The sequence below is a fragment of the Echinops telfairi genome, unplaced genomic scaffold (assembly GCF_000313985.2).
Source record: "Echinops telfairi isolate 266 unplaced genomic scaffold, ASM31398v2 ScPeMD7_7469;HRSCAF=8507_1, whole genome shotgun sequence".
Lineage (NCBI taxonomy): Eukaryota > Metazoa > Chordata > Mammalia > Afrosoricida > Tenrecidae > Echinops > Echinops telfairi.
Genome location: NW_022111373.1, coordinates 58292493 through 58308905, shown reverse-complemented (window position 1 = coordinate 58308905; position 16413 = coordinate 58292493). Strand labels below are relative to the sequence as shown.

At 40.8% G+C, this 16413-nt stretch overlaps 2 protein-coding genes across 2 annotated transcripts in view; both read left to right on the top strand.

The window, feature by feature from the left end:
* Positions 1–16413, top strand: part of POLR3G (RNA polymerase III subunit G) — a 49698-nt gene that overhangs the window by 14807 nt on the left and 18478 nt on the right. Inside the window, 3 exon segments of the mRNA XM_004718205.2 lie at positions 2222–2370; positions 8683–8812; positions 13623–13698. Of these exon segments, the coding sequence (XP_004718262.2) occupies positions 2254–2370; positions 8683–8812; positions 13623–13698 (323 nt within the window). The 5' untranslated portion in view covers positions 2222–2253.
* On the top strand, positions 2635–3529 carry LOC101657399 (TBC1 domain family member 7-like). Its single transcript, XM_013004925.1, is given in 3 exon segments — positions 2635–3162; positions 3165–3398; positions 3401–3529. Coding segments are annotated over 3 exon segments (891 nt in total).

The following is a 16413-nucleotide window of genomic DNA, read 5'->3' as shown; positions in this document are numbered from 1 at the left end:
GTGACAATTGCGTATAAGATGATATTAAAGGCTTATTAATGTTTAATGTGATCATATGTATGCTAAAGTTCTTACATCAGAGAAAGTTCATGCTGAGAGGGTACCATACTCCGGGGATGAGAAGGTGGGAGAAGTAGGTGAACAAAGAGTACCTGTTTACTCATCATTGTTGAAGCCGAGTGGTGGGCACAGGGCTTAGTTCCACTCTCTGTTTTTATGTGTGATCGAAATGCTTATAATACAAAGTAAAAACAGTAAACCTTAGAGTCAGCGCTGCCAAGTGGCATATAAAGCATATAGTTCATAATGGCAACATTAAAGATAAAACTAAAATAAACTTTTAATGTTTCACTAGTTATGAAGCCTGGAACACTTGGAAGTGGACGCGACAAGCGTGAGGTTATGCATGAGCAGTGCGAAATCGTATCAGAAAGTGCTCTCTGTATCATAGCCCCTTATCAAATGCAGCGCCATGCTGCTAGAGCACTTCACAAAAAGAACAGAGGAAATAATACCTAAGGATAGAAAGGTGCACTTATTATTTATACCGTGTGTGTGACTGGAGGCACAAAGGTAATGCAGATACTGAATATGCCCAATCAACGGACCTTTTCAAGTAGAATACCTGGGTACTGTTATCCAGTACAAATGAATTAAAAGGTCATATGATCACATCCAGGGGCTACCTAGATTTATGACAGTTGTAGCCATTTCACCGTTAAGGCAAATACTCTTAAACGACTGAGAATAATTTGTATAACTTTAAATTTATAAGGTATTTGAAGCCAGACTTCTAACCTATTTATGCTGTGTACACACACACATACACACGCGTGCGCGCGCTTGCCTTTCCACCCAGGTAATAGAATCTGTGTTTTAACAAGATCTCCAGGAGATCTGGGGATCTACAAGAACCACATTGGGATCTTGTTAAAACGTAGAGTTGGATTCCAAGTATCTGGTGGGAGGCAGGTTCTCAGCGTGGTGGGTCAGTTGGAGTGAGCCAGCCTGAAGGCCGTGGTGGTGAAATTGCGGATGCTGCAGGATTTTCTTTCCCGTTTGGGAGCTGAGGTGCCCGTGCAGAGCCAGTTCTCAATACTTGCTGCAGGCTAAGCCGCCCCTAGCTTGCCTTACCTGCAGAGATCTTGATGTGTTTGGTTCGTTGTTCACGTGTTTTAGCTTGCCTCAGAATTCCCTTGGAGGCTTGTTAAGACAGTGTGCTGAGCCCACTCCCAGGGTTTTGCTTCCACAAGTCAGGGGTGGAAAGTTTGCATCGATAGTAGTTACGTAATCTCATGTCAACTTGAGGATATTAAGAGTGAAGGGGTGGAGCCTTAATGGGTGTGACCTCATGAGGATTCTGGGAACTTCCTCTCCCTGGAGGGAAGCCACCTTCTCTCTGCTTCACTTTACTGCTGTTGAGACTCTGAGTGCTGGAGGAGCTACGTGGAGAACCCATGCCAATGCTTAGATGCTTCCATGACACTGGATCCACAAGACTTCACCCACCAGCCTGTGATCTTCCTGCATTGTGGCATCATAGCATGTGCTATGTGAGTCTGAAGAGGAATTTGTGGACTAGATTGGGACTTATGGGCAAATACCAGAGTTTGGGACTTGATCTGGACTGGGCTGCGATGTTTTCTTAATATACAATGACTCTGAGATAAAGTTCGTTCTTATACATATATGAGTGTCCTTGGATTTGTTTCTCTAGTCAACCCAACCTGTCTGTAACAGCATCTCGAACACGTTTCTAGGTGATGCTTCTGTCCAGACAGCACTTTTTAAGTCACTGCGTTATGTTTTTAAAGCTTTCTAAGTCATTCTAGTACAGCCACCATTGAGAACTACTTGTTTTGTAGTGTTTGCCCTCTGATCAATTAGCTGGGATTTCTCAGTCGTTTTGATTGACCGTGACCTGTGTTCAAATTAGTCAGTCAAACAAGTACAAAGAAATAGTGCCTCTTTGAACTTGGGAGGTGTCCCTTCACCACTAATTTGGCAACCACCAGCCACTCCTAAGGAGAAAGCTTAGACTGTCTGCTCTGTAAACATTTACAGCCGTGGGAACCATGTGGAGGGGTGGCTCCCAGCCAGAAACAGCTCAGTGGCAGTGGGTTTGGTTGTAGGTTTGTTAAGTGAAACGTTTTATATTTTACATTGAAAACTGCATTTTTTCATGATTGAATCAACCTTAATAATGAATGGTGTCTTTCAGAAGTTGCTCCCTTTTCGACGGTCACCGCTGTGATGGCTGGGAATAGAGGAAGGGGACGTGCTGCTTATACCTTTAATATTGAAGCAGTTGGGTTCACCCGAGGTGAAAAGTTACCTGATGTTGTGCTGAAACCGCCTCCGATGTTTCCTGTAAGTACAATGGAGCTTGATGCTCATGTGTTTCACGTTTCAGGGAATGTTGAAATTCAAGTCCAGGGCTTGACTATGTGATACCCAGAAGCATGAGAAAGAAGAGAGCCAGCCTCTCGCGGGGTGCGACCCCGTGTGCGACCCGCCGGCCGGAGATGTCCAGTGTAGGAAGCACAACTACTTAAAAGAAAATAAACATCAACCGGAATCCTATACCTTGAGCCTCATTTTTTCCCTCCTCTGCTCCCTCTCCAAGAAAGAACCATGACTGAAGACTCTCAGAGAAACTTCCGCTCGGAATATGATGAGAAAGTGGGGTTTCGTGGAGTAGAAGAAAAGAAATCACTAGAAATGCTCCTAAAAGATGACCCTCTGGCTATCGAGAAACTTCGTACTTTTAGTCAGAGGTTCCCCCTCCCGTCCATGTACCGCGCCCTGGTGTGGAAGGTGCTTCTAGGGATCCTGCCTCTGCACCATGAGTCCCATGCCCAGATGATGGCCTACCGCCGGGAGCACTTGGACATCCTGCACGCCCTGGGGGGCATCCACTTCGTGGGGCCTAGCACGCCCCAGGTGGAAGTCTCTCTTCGTATGTACCAGCTAGAGTCCGGGAAGCTGCCACAAAGCCCCTCTTTTCCGCTGGAGCCCAAAGACAAGGTGTTTCTGGCCATCGCGAAGGCCATAGAGGAGATGGTGGAGGACAGCGTGGACTGCTACTGGGTCATCCGCAGCTTCGTCAGCCCGTTAAGGAAGTACCGGGACGCTCTGCCCCAGCTGCCAAAGGCATTTGACTTGATTACTTGAATCTGGAAGACAGCAGGCTGCTGCATCACCTGAAGACGTGTTCTTCACTCTCCAAACTGCCCTATGACTTCTGGTTCAAGAACTGCTTTGTGGGCTGCTTGCCCGAGTCCAGTCTGCAGAGAGTTTGGGACAAAGTCGTAAGTGGATCTTGTAAGATCCTTGTGTTTGTAGCAGTGGAAATTTTGTTAGCCTTCAAGATAAAAGTAATGGTGCTGAGAAGATCACCGGGCTGAACAGTGCTGGGAAGATCACCAGGCTCCTGGAAAACACCCCCCAGGACAGCTTGGACGCCATCGTGAGCAAGGCCATCAACTTGTGGCACAAGCACTGTGGGACTCTGGCACATTCTGCCTGAGCGCCCCCGACACTGGGCCTGCTGAACCCGGTGGGAACCGGGCTCTTGATCTTGGGCTCAAAGTGTAACGTTTCCCCAGTAAAATGATTTAATCATGAAACCTGCCATGCTGCATCGTGGAGGTGACTCGGAAGTCCAAGTTCAACTCTGAAGAGCCTTCTGTCAAGGGTGCTTAGATAATAGCTCCCTGTTTTAAAGCTGGGGTGGGGGAGGCACGTGAATAAGCAGTGTATCACGAGTGCATGCCTCTCCCAGATGAGCACCATGCCACGCTAGCCACTGTTGAAGGTCGAGTTCTGAAATAAAGAGCAGCTCCCCTTGTTGACACCTTGGGGGAAAAAAAAAAGAAAAGAGCCAAGGTTCGCTTAGGAGTCCCGGTGGCACAGTGAACTACTTGTAACTCTACTGCAAGGTCATCAGTTCAAACCCACCAGCTGCTCCAAGGGAGACGGACGAAGCGATGGGAGACAGACAGACATGGAAACCAACACAGGAAATTCCTCTCTAGCCTATAGTTTTGAACTCAGAATTGAGTTGATGTCAGTGGGTTTGGAAGGTTCACTTAACTTTAATTGTGAAATTTTAATTGTTTTTTCTTGAACTTTTTAAAAATCAGAAAACATAGTATATGTTTTTCCATGCATATAGTCAGCACTATGTGAGCCCCCCCCCCCTCAAAAAAGGTATTCTTAGATCTTTATATCCTTCTACTGCTCTTATTGATGTTGTCCAATCTCAAAATTATATTTTAAAGTCAATTTGGGGTTTTTGCTTTTGTTTTCCAAGTTGGGTTTTAACAATAATTTTCATCTCCTCCCCTGCCTTACTTTTGTTTAATGAATGTTATATTTATAAATTTATTTTTTTCTCTTTTATACCATTTGGACTTTTAAAAAGAAATGTATTTTATTTTTACTTAGCCTTTTTTTCTCTCCACTAAATGTTTGCTATATTTTGCCTGTTGCCTTAGAATTTTGTTAGTTTCCCTAAAAATAATCATTTCTGCTATATCGTGTTACTTTTAGAGTAGGCTTAATTGCTATAATCGATGTTTAATGCTTTTGCTTTATATTTGATTTGAGACATGCTTACATTTCCAGGTGTACTTATGCCATGCTACAAAAAATTAAAAACCATCAAAAGCAACATAGATACCTTTCTCCCCAGGAATCCTTTATCTCAAAAGGGAAAATACTTCACCAAAGGATGTATATAGGTACAGGCTCCCAGGCAAACGTAACTGACAATCTAGATTTCTCACACGGACATTCTCTGCATTTTGCTTTTGATACAAGCAGTCCCCAGAATCTAAGTGAATGCTGTCCCTGTAAAAAGAAACGCCATGAGGGCCATGTCCAATCTCCTCCAGCTACACAAGGGAAGGAAGGAAAAATCCCCATCATCAGCATCAGGTGGCCAAGGCTGATGACTTGGAGGTTGTCAGACATGCCCCACCCTCTAATCATCCCTTCCAAGGTGCACTCTTACTTCTCAAATGAGTTTGATAATTCATTGCAGTGACCATACAGAACAGCCAATACTTATAATTATGGAGTCTATTAAGGAAGTTAATAGATTACACATATTCAGACAGGACAGCCTCTTAACCATGCGCACAGGTAGGCCTCTCTCAGCCACACAGCCCATTCCACCACTGCCCTACTCATCCAGTGTAATGAAATTTTTTTTTTAGGTCTACCAACAAATGCCCAGAGGACATGCCACTGCCTCAGTCGGAAGGTGCTTTACTCAGCTCTATGGGTCTGCAAACCTAGCATCTCCAATTAAGTGCTTAGCGGTACCTCACTCCACAAGCCAGCTTTCTGCCTGAAGGGGCTCAGCTTTTACTTGCTCTGTGGGCTGGGAAGTCCACTGCTCTGTCTCATGCCCTGGCTCTTGGTATGTCCACACCCCTGCCACTCCTCTGGTGTCCAGGCTGTCTCCTGGGTCGAGGAAGTTTAATGCCCAAGGATCTTGGGGTCCAAAAGACACACTGAGTTCCTGGCTCTTTTGCCAATAGTGAAATCCCCACCTTTGGCTTATTTTATACCCAGCTGGATGGCAAATCACAAGTAAACTTTTTAACAATCACTCACAGCTGAATCAAAAATCCCTCTCTTTTACCACTTTCTAACCCAGGCTCAGCAGGAAAAAGTCATTAGCTGGGAGCAACAAAGACTTTGGCTAGAAGAGTCATATTCATTCATTCACTGCAGTTCCTGTCTGTTGTTAAGTCGAATTTGTAAGTCAGAACAGGTACTTATAGTCTGTTAGTCAAATATTTGTCTAAGTATATAGTGTATATTTCTATGCATACAAAAGAAAGAGTTCCACAAACATGAATGCAGCTTTAATATTATCATACAATAATAATAATAATGTTTTGATGCCCATCACAAAGTAGCACCTGCTTGTTGTTACAAACCATTGTATGTACCTCAAATTTTAATAAAATTGGTTATTACAGTGGTTGGTACTCATTATGTAAGTTACTAGGTAAGTAGGACATTTGTAAATGGAAATTGCCCATATTTCATCTTTTTGGTATTGAGAATACAAGAAAGGGTAAACATATGCATCACAATCATACAATGCCACCTTATGGTGCTTTCTTTAAAAGGATGCCTGATTAGAGATTACTTTTAAATGCTGGACTGCTAGTTCTCGTTACTATCTCATACATGGAATTAAATTAAAATTCCTAAGTACTGCTTAGCAGGTTCTGTGTCGTTTAGCCTACATGGTCCTTCTGGCCCTGTCATACCGTAGTCCTCAGTGTTCAGCCTTGCTGGCTTCCGGGTCCCCTCACACCTCTGTGCCTGCAGTTTCCCTGCTGTAGCCATCTGTCCTCAATCCTCAACTTTATCCAGGTCAGATGTGATTCTCCAGAGGCCAGCCATGCTTACCTTGTCCAAATTAGCCACCCATCCTCAATCCTCCCTGTACTCTGTAAGTCAATGTTTCCTCAGACACCCGGGTAGTGCTTTGATTAGGTACTGGGATATGACCCAGAAGGTTGGTGGTTCAACCCTACCAGCCACTCTGAGGGAGAAAGCTGTGGCTGTCTGCTTCTATAAAGACTTATAGAAACACTTGTGTAGGGTCACTATGAGCCGGAATCATTTCCATGACAGAGGGTTTGGTTTTGATATCATGACTTGATATTATATATTTCATTTGTTCATCTGTGTGTCATATTTCACCCAAGGGCAAAGACTTTGCCTTCACCATAGGATGATTTGTAGTCTAACACTGTCTGACTTACAGGAGGCACTGAATTAACACATGAAGTGAATAATTAAATTCTTGGTCAAATTTTAAAACTGAGCCACATCTTTTGCCCTCTGAAACTAGGAGTTTCTTTACTGTGTAGCCCCAGGGCCGTTTTAGTGAATATATATATGTACATACAAACACACACACACACACATACACATCAATTAAATGCTTAACTTCAAGCTCCTATTTTGCCATTCACTATCCAAAAAGGATTGCAAATTGTTTAGTTCAGCTTTTTTCACTGTAAAAGGGGAAATACTGATAATGTTTAAAATAAAACTATGTCAAATATTAAAGCACATTATAGTTGTGGTAAGCATTTTCTAAGCAATAGATTACCTTTTCTTTTTTTAAAAAAATGTACTGCTCCCATTAATACTATCAATTCCACTGATTGAAGTTAATGGTAACGCAGCAGCTAAACTTAAGGCTGCTAACTGGGAGGCTGGCAGGTGACTGCGGAGAGGTTGGGCAGTTAGAACCCAACTAGCGGCTCACTGGGGAAAAGGCTTGGAGATGTTCCTGTAAAGACGGAAAACCCAAACCAGGTCCACTGCCGCAGAGTCACTTTCCACTCATAGTCACGCTGTGTAGGGTTTCTAGGCCAGAAACCTTGAGGTATGCAGTCCAACGCCTGCCTACCTACCAGGGCCACCTATGCAGGCCACTTCTCTGCTCTGTCATACGGGGGTCCTTTTGAGGTGACAGTTCATCTTTGAGACCAATTGTCGCTAAGAGGAAGCAAGTGCTGTTGCTCTCGTTTGATTTTGAAATTTGGAATCTTATCGGTGAGCAGTGTTATAGTAATATAACAAAAGGGTTAGTGTGGGTTTTTAAAAATAGTTTTATTGGCATTTCGTTCACATGTCATATGATTTAAAACTCATCACCACAATCAGTTTCGGACCTATTTATAGTTTTTACCTCCCTATTTCCCTGCCACGCCCCTAGGCAATTATCAATCCAGTGATTGTCTCTAGATCTACTTATCCTGGATTTCATATGCAGAAAATCATATAAATCACAAACAGGAAGCAGACAGACAAACAAAAACCCCCATCAACAAGAGATAGAAAAACCTCAATTTAAAAAAGCAGAAACTATTAAAAACGGAAACAACTTTGGGTCAAAAGGGAAATCAAATGATAAGGTATTACCTTTTAAGCTAACTACATCTGCCATAATCTACATTACAGTGTTCTCTGACTCATAGCAAGGCTAGTCACATCCCTGAACTATGGTCAGGGAATTGACTGGTGCCTTAATCCATGTGTTGTTGTTGGGTGCCATCTAGTCGGTTCCGATCCATAACAACCCTGTGCACAACACAACCACACACTACCTGGTCCTGTACCATCCTTACTGTTGTTCCTACCTGTGCTTGAGCTCATACCTGCAGACACTGGGTCAATCCTTCTCATTGAGGACTTTGCTCTTTGTCAGGGCCCCTCCACTTTACCAAGCATGATGCCTTTCTCCAGGGACTGTCCTCTCCTGACAGCATGTCCGAAGTATGTAAGATGGAGTTTTGCCAACCATTCCTGTAAGAAGCACTCTGGATGTACTTTTCCAAGACGGATTCATTTGCCCTTCTGGCTGTCCATGGTACTTTCAATATTTGTCGACGGTACCGTCCGTCATCCATGTGGGGGACCCTGCAAATGGATTTTGGGTGTCCACTGATACGTATGGAAACTATGCATGTTTCTTCTAACATAGAAGAAAATAAGAAATGTGCTGTGTGATAAGCTCCTAAGACCCCCTCCTCTCAGGAAATGTAACTGATGTTTTCCAGAATATAGACAAAGATGATATTAAAGTATTTATTTAAAAAAACCCCACAAACACACCCCTTTGTCTCTTAATTTAAATAGGATACAGATTATAAACCAGTGCCCCTGAGAACAGGAGAAGGTGAAGAGTATATGCTGGCCCTGAAGCAGGAGCTGAGAGAAACAATGAAAAGAATGCCTTATTTCATAGAACCGCATGAAGAAAAACAAGGTTTGTATATAGCCATTTGGCGACATGGCTTAATGTGTACATATGAAATAATGTTTTGGCCCAGTATGTGTGATTAGTTCGTGCCTACTGATTCTGCTTGCTCAGATATTGCCAACTGCCATGAAAAGGTATATGTATATTGATTGACTCAATAGGAAAAATGTTTTAACATTTTATATATTTTGCTTTTTAAAATAAGTTTGCATTATAAAAGCTTTATATGTTTAGATAAATGTGTAGGAAATAGAAAAGTACTAAAAAGGTAATGATTACATCCGTAATGCTTTTATCTAGAGAAGCGCTGTTAATAGCCTATTATATATTTCACCTATTTCTTCTGTGTGTCCATGTATTTTTAATAGAATTGTGTGTTAGTCTGGGTTAACTAGAGAAACAAATTCATAGACACTCGTGTGTGTAAGAGAGAACTTTATAGCAAAGTACCATTGTACGTTAAGAAAACTTCCCAGCCCGGTCCAGGTCTAGTCCTTAAATCCGATATCAGCCCATATGTCCATTACCAGTCTATAAATTCTTCTTCAGACTCACACAGCACATGCCATGACACCGAGTGCAGGAAGAAAGATCACAGGTCACTGGTTAGAAAGTCTTGTGGATCCAGTGGTGGGAGAAGCCTCTCAGCACTGGCGTGGGTCTCCACGTGCCTCCTCCAGCCCAGGGCTCTCGCGTAGCTCCTTGTGCCCTGTCAACAGGAGTGTCTCCCAGGGAGACAAGTGGAGCGTCTGTGTGAATCTGGCTTCCAGTGAGCTGTTTATCTCAGTGGCACCTCCAAATGAGGTCATCCAGCTGCAACCTGCTTCACAGGCGAGGCTCCACCCCTTTGCAAGTTGACACCAGATTATGTAACTACCACACATTGTAAAAATTTTGTTTATAAAACTTTTAAGTATTCATACAAATGGACTATTATTCCATTATATGGACTTAACATTATGAATCATCATTAATTCACAGGGGATTGATGTGAGTCAGAATCAACTTAAAAGCAACTAACAGCAATAATTAGATTGAAAATTGTTTCCAGCTTTATTTTTCCCCTGTGATAACTGTCCTTGTCCTTTGCATACAAATCTTTATGCAGGTCTCTTATGATTTATTTAGAGTAAAAAGTGGTAAGCCTTGACTATTTTCTAGTTGATCACTTTTCAGATAAATGAGAAAATAAGAAGGATGTCTTCCTCTGTGATTTAAAGGGCAAAGAGGAGAAATTACACTTGAATGCTTGAAGGGTGCTTGAAGGTCTGCGATTAGAAGTGGGAAGTGGTTTTAGAGGAGCCCTTCTTGAGAGGTGATTTAACCGACGAGGACGATATTGATTTTCAGTTTCTACTCTTGATTGTTCAAAGTATAAAGATCAATATTATCCTTGAGTGCTGAAAACATCATTAGAACATGAGAAGTTCATACCGTCTGATGTGTTTCCATTAGTATTAAAAATGCATTTCCCTTTTCAAAGACTTCGAGTTGGCTAAGAGTCAAAAAATAAGTCTTTAAAAATTTTTTTTATTTTTTTATTATTTTTGAATACTTTTATTGGGGGCTCTTACAATGATATTACATGTTCTTATAACTATATGGAACTTTTTAGATAACTTAAAAATATATACCTGCTTGAAGGTGTGTGTATGATGATTTGATAAATATTTTTACCTTTAAAAATAATGATTTTTTTCCCCTGCTTTCATTGATTTTGTACATGCTTTTATATATTAAGCTGTAAAATGAAAACATCATTTTTATGGCTTAAGAAAGACTGAACTAATAAGCATTTATTCTTATTAGAAAAAGTAGTAGTGTAAAGCATACATTTTTTCCTATCTTTTAAAAAAATTCATTTTATTAGGGGCTCATATAACTCTTATCACAATCCATGCATACATCAATTGTGTAAAGCACATTTGTACATTCATTACCCTCATCATTCTCAAAGCATTTGTTCTCCACGTAAGCCCCTGGCATCAGCTTCTCATGTAATCTATACATTTATACTTTTAAAATTAGTCTTTTCTATGGATCAGGGGCAGATTTTCTTATTTGAATGTTATTGTTATTTAAACACATCTGTAGCTTAAAATTGTATCAAATCATGAAAGCATTTATGTGAGTCTTTGAGGCAGGGACATTAAGAGCATAATTCTCTTGTTGATTTTGTCAGCAGGTTGGCTTGTACCTGGTTCAGCATGCTCCTTATCTTTGATAAGTGTCCAATAAAACATTTAAAACTATAAGGAATCATCTGCTTCTGTTCCTTTGTGGGAGCAGTCAGCCTCATCTTTCTCACCCATTGCCCTCAAGTCCTCGTGACTGGATTCTGGATTTCTGAGACTAAATCTTCACAGGAGTTGGCAGCTTCATCTGTGTGTGTGTGTGTAACTACATGTTTTAATAATCAGACCCCCTTATTTTACTGCTACTTCTCTTTCTTTCTCTGAGAAAAAGAAAAGTAACCATTTTAAAACTAGAATCTTTCGTGCTTTTATGTAGATAGATACCTTTTGATCTTAAGCTCGGAATAATTATTAGTCATACTGAATTACTAGAATGCAGTACAGTGGGTTTTTTAATTTTGTTTTCTTAATTTTTGTAATGGACTTTATTCTTTAGAACAGCTTAAATTTACAGAAAAGTTGAGAAGATAATACAAAGAGTTCTCACATACCCTGCATTCAGTTTCCCAGGGTAATAACGTCGTACATTAGCAAAGTACACCTATTAAAATTAATGAATCACTATTGATTCAGTATTAGTAACTGAAGTTAATAGTTTATTCAGTGCTCTAGGTGTTCTTTTGCCAAACCTTGCTTCCTTCTGTACTGTAACTAAAGTCCGTCTAAAGTTGGGTGTTTCCTTCAACTTTGTTCTTTCTCAGTCGTAGTGTGTTTGCATCTTGGATCTTCACAATTTGATGTTTTTTTAATTGCTAGAAATAGAATATTAAAGATGCTTCTGGCAAAGCCTAAAAAGAACATGGTGAACATGTTATTGGGCATGAGGAAAGGTAATCCTTATTTTAAAATCCAAACGTCTTGGTTCAACTGTATTCTACCATTGTACAAAAGCAAAACTTGTAAGTTATGAACTTGGGTAATTAGTTGAGTAGATTTCCAAGCAAAATATGAGAGGTGTGGCCTGGTTTTTCCTAGTTGTTTATAGTTAAATGTGAGAGGAACGAAGTATTCAAGAAGGAATTGATACGCAGAGAATAAGCACTTTTATGATTTGGAAAATTCTTAACCTATCTAGATTAGGCCACGTGTGTGAGTAGACAGGCTTTCATTGAGAGGTTCAATATGTGACTGACAGATAAGATCAGCCATCTCAATGCTGTCAGCTTAGATTGAGGGGCACAGGGGTAGGGCGGAATGCAGCAAGGCTATCAGACATCTGGATTTGGGTAAGCAAAAGTGGGTTGGCCAAAGGTCTGGATACTCTCAACTAAGGAGCACCTGTTTTTCCCTGGTATAATAAGGGTTAAAATTTTTCAAACTATGGAATTCATTTTGGAGAAAATGATCAAAAAGCAATTGTTGCAATGAAATGTTGGGAATCTTCTATTTTATACTGACCTTTTTTTACTGATGATAAACTTGAGGAAAAGATTAGTTAAACATTTGACCTAGAACCAAAGTTTAATATCTATAAAACTTAGCTTCTTCTCTTCATCACTATATTAGTTGTCTTTCTCTAACACTGGCCCATGTAATTTTTTGAAACATTCAATTAATGTAGAAAAAAATGTCAGCAAAGCATTTAATCCCCTGTATTTAATATTCACCTTTTGTCCCTGTGTTGTGGCTATGTTTCTATGATGAATCATGGTTTCCAGCTATTATCATGCATCTGGGAAAGGGTCAGGGTCCTCATCAAGGGAGCTGCTCGTGGTAAATCCGGCTAAGCAGGAGCAATAACCACAGCTTTAGCCCTGCTTTTGGGAAACTCACAGGATCTCCTCAAGAGTTTTCAGAAGTTGGCATGGAAGGCTGACTGGTTGGTCATTCATATTTCAGGCAGGTAACCCCTGACTTGGCCCAGTGCTTCCTACTTACTCTCCTTTCCCCCATCTTCGTTCCCCATGGGTTGCGTAAAGTCCTTCATGGAGGGCCCCAATTGAATAATCATGTGTGTTATTATGCTAGAGATGAGCAAAACAGCCTTCCATCCCCTTTTAGGTATGGAATGCATTCAGTTACAAAAAGGTTCATGTTGATGAGCTAGAGAATACTGTACTGTAGTCTCAAAAGAAGCAAGGAGAAGACTCTTAAGTAAGACCTCACCGCCCTGCCTCTGGGCTGCTGTGAACATTTGCATAAATGAGTCAGGGTGTTTGACTGTAAGGACCAGTAAGACCAGTAAGTAAGAATTTATATTTCTTTTTGTTTTTGACTCTTCATACCCAGCCATCCCTTGCCACATCCTGAAGTGTGTGATTGATTCTCTTTGAACTTTTCAGTTTGTATTCAGGAACATCTTCTGTCCAAATGTAGGAGACACTCACACACCCAAAACGCAGCCATTGAGTCATTTCAACCCACAGTGACCTTAGAAGACAGTGTAGAACTGCCCCTTCGGGTGTGCAAAGTGGGAGCGGATAGCCTGGTCTTTATCTCCCTGAGATTCAAACTAGATTCAAACTGCTCACCTTGCCGTTAGCAGCACAGCATGTAACCCAGTATACCACAGATCAAATATGTCACCTGCTATTTTCAAAAAGTTATCTTAAAAGACTGGTTTAAATTTAGGTTTATTCTTCATTTTCTAATAAATGCTTTTTATTTCTGCTTTTTTCTAGATATTGAAAGGTATAGTAAAAACCATATGAAAATATACAAAGAAGAATGGGTGCCAGGTAATATAAAATAGAGTATGTGTGTAAGAAAGAGTTTTATATACAAGAGCAATCGAATACTGAGAAAACATCCCAGCCCAGGTCAAGTCCATAAACCCGATATTAGCCCATATGTTCATCAACAGTCTGTGAATTTTTCTTCAGACTCATACAACACATACAATGACGCAGAATGCAGGAAGATCCCAGACCAGTGGGTGGCAAGTCTTGTGGGTCCAGTGGTGGTTGAAGCATCTCAGCGCTGGCAGGAGTCACCATGTGGTTCCTTGAGTTCCAAGGGTCTGACTGCCATCAGCCTGTCTCCATGTGGCTTGTCAAAAGCAATGTCTAGCAGGGAATGTGTGTCCGCCTCCAGTGAGCTTTGTATCTCCTTAGTGCTTCCAAATGAGGTCATCAAGCTGTGACCTGATGGACAGACTAACCTCCACCCCTTCACTCTTACGTCTCAAATTGACAACAGATTACCTTATGTAACTACCACAAATGGCATTCCCCCATCCCATATCATGTGGTAGGAAAAATTTTCTATTTCTGCCACAGGAAAAGAGTTTGGCTCTTTCTCTGTAATTAATTAGTGATCTAGGCCTTTGAAACAGTAAAATGAAAAGATTTTTTCTTCTGTAACAGTGAAGAATCGTGTTTCTATGAAAGATCTTGAACTATCTTTTTGTGTGACCATAGGACTAAACCCATTTGTGAGTTCCATTTTTTTTTCTTTTCCCACAATCATGATCGTAATTTCTCATACCAGTGATGCTTACTTATCTGCTCCTGAGGGAAATTATAACTTTTGAGAATAAAGAAGCAACAGACTAGTTTAAGGATGATTTTAGACCACACTCCTGGATCTTCCTTTCTTGTAAGCAGACACAGGTTGATTTTAGTTATGAAAATACCTTTTCCACAGCAACACACCTACGAAAGTTTTCTTTTCAACCCTTCGAAGTTTCACCTGAGACACGAACCAGGTGGCAGAGGTTGCAGTGGCGGGCTCATCCCGCAGAATCCATGGCAGGGGAACGAGCTGCCGTAGAAAGGAAGTGTCTGTTAGGGTGGGCTGGTCAGTACTGGACCATTGGTCTCCTCATTTGACTTCACTTTCCTGGGACCACATTGTCCTTGGTGTTTTTATGGCACTAACAGAGCAGTGTCACTTTCAGGCAAGACCTCGGGTAAGTCTAGACACACCATCTTGTCCCTGCTTTTTCCTTTTCATAAGTAATCATCTCTCACATAATTGTCTGCTTTCTTTTTCACGTGATTGTGTTTACAGTCTCATGATCTTCTGTGAGTGCTCTATATAGTCAGCGCAACTTTAGATAGTTCTGGTAAAATGACTTGTGATTGGAATTTTTGTACAAAATGCACTGATATTTCTTTATTAGAGGGTAATATTTTAAAATCTTGTTTCATTTATCTCATTGCTAAATATATTTTAACTATTTAAAATTTAAGGTGTGCTGGCAATGCAGTAGTTAAGCACTTAGACAGCTAACCAAGAGGTCTGTGGTTCAAAATCACCAGTTGCTTCGAGGGAGTCGATGGAGAAAAGACCTGGTAGTCTTACAAGGGAGTTCAAACATTTTGCAGACGTTTTGAATTTTTTTTTAAATGAAAATTTTCTATGAATTTTTTGAAAGCTAGTTGGCATAGCTTAGGAAACCATGTGGAGCAGTTCTCTGTCCTTAAGGGTCACTGTGAGTTGGAATTGATTCTGGCACAAAGGAATAAAATAAAACAGAGTACCCGGCCCACTGCCATCAAGCCAGTTTCAGCTCACAGTGACCCTATAGGGCCAATTAGGTCTACCTCCTTAGGTTTTTGAGGCTGCAATTCTTTATGAGAAATCAGCCTCATCTTTCTCTCTCTGAGTGTCTGATGGATTTGAACAGCTGAACCCAAGGCTTAACCCCTTATGCTAACAAAGGGCCGTTAAAAAAATACAAAAATAGCTAAATAATAAATAAATAATGCTTTTCAAAACCCGCTTTAATACTAACACTCATGTATATTGCCAGAAAATTTCCTTAGTGCCTTCTCTGTGTAATATTTTTTTAAAAACCCATTGTGCTTGAATCAATTCGGACTCACATTGGCCTTATGCAGAGTTTCTAAGAACGTCAGTCGTATCTTTATCCCTTGGAGTGACTGGGGGGGTTCTGGGTAGCCAGGCTTGGAGTGAGCAGCCCAGCACCTAACTCACAGTCCCACCAGGATTCCTTAAAGAGTATTATAGATATATTTATACATTAAGACTTTTGAAACCATCTGCATATGGTTGTAGGAGCGTTTTTAGTAGTATATCAGAAATAAATGTATTTTTATTCTTAATTATGATAAAGACCTCTGTATTTAAAATTGATCAAGTAAAATTCCACTTAGCTGTCAAAAGATTTCTATGGACATTTTCTAGCACTGTTTTCAAAGCTCGAGTCCTGGTGGTGAAGTGGGTTTCGTTTGGACTGCCAACTGGAAGGTCAACCATTTGAGCCACAGGAGGAAGATCAGACTACGTACTCCTCCCCTAAATGTGTCCAGCCTCCAAACCCTTGAGAGCAGTTCTTATCTTCTAGCTTACAGGATGGCTCTGAGTCGGAGCCAACTTGATAGCAATAAGTTATTCCCAAGCTATTTTAACGAACTTTTTTCTTTACACCAGAAAAAAAAATTGTTTGAAATATTTTGATTCTGGCATTAACTTTGTACAAATTCTGACCTTTTTATTGTATGATTG